The sequence below is a fragment of the Emys orbicularis genome, chromosome 9 (genome assembly GCF_028017835.1).
Source record: "Emys orbicularis isolate rEmyOrb1 chromosome 9, rEmyOrb1.hap1, whole genome shotgun sequence".
NCBI lineage: Eukaryota > Metazoa > Chordata > Testudines > Emydidae > Emys > Emys orbicularis.
Genome location: NC_088691.1, coordinates 51,806,612 through 51,813,177, shown reverse-complemented (window position 1 = coordinate 51,813,177; position 6,566 = coordinate 51,806,612). Strand labels below are relative to the sequence as shown.

General features: G+C 44.5%; 1 protein-coding gene across 1 annotated transcript in view; it reads right to left on the bottom strand.

Moving 5' to 3' along the window:
* Positions 1-4,135: 4,135 nt before the first annotated feature.
* The window catches only part of CEP63 (centrosomal protein 63), a 44,836-nt gene continuing 42,405 nt past the window's right edge, over positions 4,136-6,566 (bottom strand). Inside the window, exon 13 of the mRNA XM_065410262.1 lies at positions 4,136-4,294. Coding sequence (XP_065266334.1) covers positions 4,136-4,294 — 159 coding nt within the window. The remainder of the gene's footprint in view (positions 4,295-6,566) is intronic.

Here is a 6,566-nt window from a genome sequence, read left to right as displayed (position 1 = left end):
CAGATCCTTACAGTGTTTCAGCTCCACCCAGACATACGCAGCCCATTTGGTGAACTGTTACCTCTCTGGCTGGCCTTTAGCCACTGGGAATTTCAACATCTGAAATGACTAGTTTGGCATGTTCAGTTACACCAGTTCCCTCCAATCACCGTGGCATCAGAATCCAATGTGGCCAGAGCTGGGACTGCCAGTAGCCTACCTTGAGTGTGATTCCAAGGGGCAGTCCTACAGCCTGCCCTCATTCCCAGCAAGTATTCCTGCTCAGGGTCCAGCAGCCAGCCCCATGCCTCTACAGACCAGGCCAACACATAGATACAGGCTGCTCCCAGAAGCCTATGCTTGCTCCCAAAGTCTGACCATAGTAAAGCCCCTGCAAATGGCTAGAGGGAGACAAGGCTCTGGCTCCTCTTACCAAATCTCTGCTTGTCACAAGAAAGTCCCTAGACCTTCACCCAGCAGGTAAAGTGGCAGGGGGAAGGAAGCTGGAATTGGGGCAGGAGAAGCCCAAACTACTCATGTAACAGATGCTCAGAGAGCAATAAAAATAGTTTCTTTGTACAGATTTCCCATCACCTATCACGATAAGAGTCTCCAGGACTCATTTTCTCTCCTGGGCTATAGGATACTGTTATTACCCTCAATACAACCAGCCAATTTGTTTTTAGTCTCTCTCTCTCTCTCTCTCTCTCTGTACACCTTCACCCCTTGGATTAAGTAGACACATGACCTAGATGCAATATCACACATGGATAAGGAACAATCTACTGTACATCTGATGCCCTGTCACATATCTGGTGAGACCAGCATTAAAAGTCTTGCCAAGATGGCAGCCTTTCCATTTCAAATGGTGCGGACTAGAAATCAAGGCACAACTCACTACAAGTTGGTTTCCACATATTTTTTTAAATGAAACAGAAGGCAAACGTTTGGTGTTATTAAAAGGATGAGTTCAAAGACCAAAAAAAACCAAAAAAAACCCCTTCTAGCGTCATTAATTATAAAACTGCTAGGACCAAGTAATTATTCCGAGGGATGTTCAACATTCAGAAGGTATAAATGAATGCACGGAAACCCTGCAGCCCCAGATAAAAGTGCCATAAAGCCTGGACTCACTGTGCCATCTCCCTCCAGGATAAACAACCCTATTCCTCCTCCTCACAAAACGACAGGTACACTTTACAGTTTTATAGCGCACATTATTGATAAGTCAACTCTCCCCACCAATTCAAATGGACTATTATCCTTCAGTCTGAAAGGGGACTGGGAGAGTTTCTGTAACCCTATGCCATGCAGAGAAGTAATTACTCTGAGCTAAGAATTCACATTGTCGGCTGTGATTTGCTAATGTCAGAGGTCTCATCCTTTTTGATATTGGAAAATTATTCTACACACATACAAGTGAAGAACTTTGATAACTGCCTCTCAGCTCCTCCATCTATCAATTATTATAGCTAATTGCTTCAATAATGGCCCAAATGTAATAGCGTATTTAGGTGCAGGGGATGGTGATGGAATAGTATTTTCATGCACTGTAATAAAATGCAAGCGAATGGCATATTGGCTTCATATCTCAGAGTGTGGCTGTATAACCCGGCCTGATGCAACTGGGGTAATTGCTCCTTTCATGGCACAGTCTGTCTGTTAAGTTTCTTTCCTCTCTAGTCATCCATGCACAGGCTCTATACACATGAGAACCTTTAGTGTTGCTCATCTGCAACCATCATCTACTTCAGGATTTACCAGATTTTGCTAATCACAGAGCAAACTCCTGGCCCCTATTGGAGTCAATGGAAGTTTTGCCACTGACTAGATAATGGCCAGGATTCCACCACCCTAATGTTTATATACTTCATCTCATGGAAGCCTTGAGATCCTTTGCTATTGTTGCCCCTTTGGCCTAAGTGGTTAGCCTATATATAGGGCCTTGCTGAGTTGTTTTCATTGACCTGCCTCTGCTCCAATTGAAGTCAGAGCCAGAGGAGAGTCAGACCATCACTATGCGTGCTGGAAAATCCTGCCACCATAGTGTGTCTTCAGGCTCTATATGTTATATGGGAAAAGGAGTGTCCATAATAAATATCACATTGCAAAAGGGCACTAGGTCCCATTGTATGGCACAACAGTCTCTGGAATGGCTCTAGAACCATCATTTACATTTATCAAGGACAGCTGATGGGATCCACAAATCCTCCACATTTTTAAATTCCCCAGGCAACATAGGAGAGCTTTCAAACATACACTGACTCATAGTTGTTGAGAGGGGAGGGGATGAGGCAAAAGCTTCCAGCAACAGAATATAACGCCTTTGTTTTAACAGGCATTACTTACCACCTTCACTGGATGGTCTGGATCGATGGAGCTGATTATCGCTTATGGCAAGTCTTCATGCATTCTGTGATTTCAGGTCTTCTCAGTGTGTGAAACTGATTAAAAGTTGTGGAAAACTAATAAGGACAGAGAGAAACAGGGAGTGGCAAATGTGGGGATGGAGACGCCAATACCGCACAGTGTACATTTTAAATCAAGCTGCATTTATGAGTCAAGCTAATGCAGCAGGGTGCTGAGTAGTGCGGATCAATGCCCACCTGGACCATGCTCAGGGAACCCACAGCCTTGCCAAGGAGGGGCAGATGAGCATGAGGGAGATGGAATGGGAGGGTGGAGTCTAAGCAGCAGGAAAAGGAAGCACAACAAAGGAGCAGGAGGAAAGACAATGGCTGGGACCTAGGGAGTTAGGTGTGCAACTCCCATTGACTTTCAATGGCAACTGGGAACCTAACTCCCCTAGGGATCTTTGAATCTCTAACAGGGACATAAAATCCTTTCTGATTTGTCAGCTGACAAATTATTACAATAACTTTGGCTCAGTGGCCTGTTCATTGTGAGGACTCTTACTGGAGCTATGTGGCAGCATTAGCTCACCTCCTTGCCATGTGACTGGGTTAGCCAATCCGGTCCACTTTATAAATGAGGCTAGTACATAAAACAAAAGAGCTGGCGAGGGTGGATTAGGAATTCATTATCAACAAAAAAAGCATCAGGCTTGGTCTCCAATCTGTTCCCTTAGATGTGACAGAACACACACTGAAAACAGTCAAGGACAAGTGCCTTAAGATGTACTCCTCCTGTCGGAATGAAACAACTTCTCGGAAGCTATCTGGCACACTGACCTGACTCCTAAAGCCACTCTTACAATTCCCACCAGCTGCTCAGTGCTCTGTAATACAGCTGTTGTACAAATATAGTGGCTCTCATTCATGTGTGTTTATCCCTTACACTTGACTTCACCTTCTGTTCCAACTGCTCCTCTTTTATATCCATCACCATAGTGAGAATTCTGCCACCTTCCTTTGTTTTCTGCTTGAGTATTTTACTGCCTCAGTATCTGTGAAAGCAATATAAGAGCAAGATGGAAGCGGATGGAAATGAACAGCACAGCACGCAAGCAGCCGGGTGTAGGAGTTGCATGAAGCTCCAGGAAATATTTACCAAACAGTACACTAGGAGAGGAGAGCTTCATTTGGAAAGTGTTTCCTCCCCCACTTAGGCTTGCTGTATACCTTGTTTTTTTGAAAAGAGCATAACAACTCTTGGAAGCAGATGGTCAGATTAATTCCCTGGAGATGGGATACAAATGAAAACTCACTGGCTGAAAGAGATTTACTTTGTGCCTTGGGGCGTGGGGAGGGAAGAGGAGTAGAAATGAGAACAGGGAGAAGGGATTTTTCTGCTTTTGCTTTTATTTATCTTTTTTACAGATATAAAAATAAATTTTAAATAAATAGTTTACACTGGAATTTGCTCTGGGAAGACATCACAATCTCCATGGCAGTGAACACACACACACACACACACACACACACACACTCTCCTGGAACAGAGACCTCTAGCCTCCTGAGCCAGTGTTTCAGATGGAGATGTACTTTCACCAGCACAATCACTCCCACCACGCAAAGTGTTTTGCTCCAGAGACGAGCATGATTTCCTTGTTTTCCACACTGCTAATTCAGCTTGGGGAATGAGTGGACATCTCTCCTGCAAGCTCTGTGTTATATTAGGCTCATGAGTACCTTCCCCCTCAGTTTGATGTGGTTTAATTAAACCAGTCTTCAAATCCACAGACCTTGAAGAGCTGTTACTTCTGGCGTGTGAACTGTTTCACTGTCCTTTCACTCTCCCTTTTCAGTTCCTCAATGTGAGCATCTAAGCGTTCCAGGATATGCTGAGATCTCACTTCTTCCTCCTCCAAAAACCTTGCTGCTATTGAGCCAATCGGAGCTGTAGGCAGGGGGCACTAAAGGAAAACAGAGATGTTAACAGGGCTCATGGGCACACAAACTGCAGCAGGAGGCTTCAACAGATGCAATATTCTGGCATTAGACTGTGAGGGGAAAAACAGTGCATTTAATTCAAGAGAAACTGTACTGAACCACAAGCAGTTTCAACATGTTCAGGGAACCTAGAATCTAAGTTATGTCATTATGGAACTTTATTGAGGTGGCAGATTAGGAACCTTAAAAGGTCAGCTGGAAAAAGTGACATTCTAAAAGTGAGGCCCCGGGTGGCTAAGTTAACAAATGACTTAGGAGCAGAAGCCTCACTGGAAGAACCATAGCTGGGACATCTGCTCCTAAGTCCCTTGCCACTCAGCAAGGGGCTAGATTTTGAATGAGCAAGGGACAAGGCCCTCAGGACACCACAAAAAGCCAGAAGTAATATGAAATCAATAATGCAGAGATTGGGCATGCTTCCAGCCTGTCACAGTAAAAGAGTGCCAGCTGAAGGTCAGCAAAAACAGGATTCCAGTCATACTTTCAAAAGGTACAGCACTACATGAGTTGTGTTGACATTCCCTCCTCTGGGCCAAGTCAGGGTCTCATGCTTAGACAAGTCACTGATACAACAATTCAGTCCTAGTTGCTAGCTGTAGGGCACACAGGGAGAGATACTGACTCTCCAGGTAGCTTCAGCCAGTCTCCAACAGCAGTGAAAAATCCTATAACACTACCGTGGTGCATGTAACTGCTCTCCATAACAAGGACTTCGTACGTCCAGGGCTGAGTGGGAGCTACTATTGTGTGGAAAATGACTTCCACAGTTACCTACCCGACCACCGCACTTCTAGGGGGAATCCTGGCCCCAGGGAAGTTGGTGGTAAAATTCCTGTTGACTTCAATGGGGCGAGGATTTCATACTCAGTGTTGAACTTTCTACACAGCTTTAGGGTAACTCAAGACTATGAAAGAGGTTGTATAAAACCACTGTCTAATGGAGGGGTCGGCAACCTTTCAGAAGTGGTGTGCCGAGTCTTCATTTATTCACTCTAATTTAAGGTTTCGCGTGCCAGTAATACATTTTAATGTTTGTAGAAGGTCTCTTTCTATAAGTCTATAATATATAACTAAACTATTGTTGTATGTAAAGTAAACAAGGTTTTTAAAATGTTTAAGAAGCTTTATTTTAAATTAAATTAAAATGCAGAGCCCCCCGGACCAGTGGCCAGGACCCGAGCAGTGTGAGTGCCAATGAAAATCAACTCGCGTGCCGCCTTTGGCACGCGTGCCATAGGTTGCCTACCCCTGGTCTAATACAAGTTTAAATCATTACAATGGTTTTATCACCTGAGTTTAGCCACCTTTTCCTGTGCATGTTACTCACCCACCTGCTGCTGCCTGTCTCTCCCCACTGCGGGAATGAGTTTCTGAGCAGACTATGAAGTCCCTGCTTTCTTTTATGTACTGCCTCCTTGAACATTACGGGTTTGTGAGGCACGAGTCCCATGCAGCTGGGAGGAATGCACTGAGCTCCCATCACACTCCTCTTCAGCCAGCCCTTGTTGATAAATTGCCATCTATTCTTTCAAATAAAAACGGAAGCTGGTTCTGCCACTCACTTGCCTCCCCCAGACAGCTCACCCCATGAAAGGGGACATTTGGAAGCTAAGTTTTAAACTACATTAAAAATGAGGGGGGGGATTCAGAGAAGGGAATGTGGGGGGAGGGGAAGGGGAGATAAAATATGAGATTAGGAAAGAGTTGTTGTCCATCAGGGAAAGCCTGCCTTCAATTTCTTGGCAAGAGAAGACAATTGGTGATTTCCACATCCAGAGAGAGCCTCTTGGATTTCACCCAAGTCAGAAAATGCTGGCCTTTCACAGATATGCAGCGGCTAGTCTCATCCAGTTTACTACCACTTCTCCAATCACCTCTTTTTTTTGTGACAAATGCTGCCTGCTGGCAAGCTCCCTTTCTCTACTAATGCTGTAGGGGAGTGATATACCAGTGGCAGCCCTTTAAGAGCCATAAAATAGTGACAAAGTACAGTGTATGGGGTGGGGAGAACCAAAAAACTCCAAGTGTCCTCCAATCAGTACTAGGAAAAATATGTGAACTAATTTCCTACCTCAGAAACTTGATTTCATCCTCCCCATCCACTATATTTTCAGCATAGCAGTTTTCCCTCTCCTACAAAATATTAAATGCCTGAGCCAAGTTTCACCAAACAGATACGGATACAGAATATTTAATAACTGAAGCGGGTTGCTTACGTCAGTTGGTACACAACTC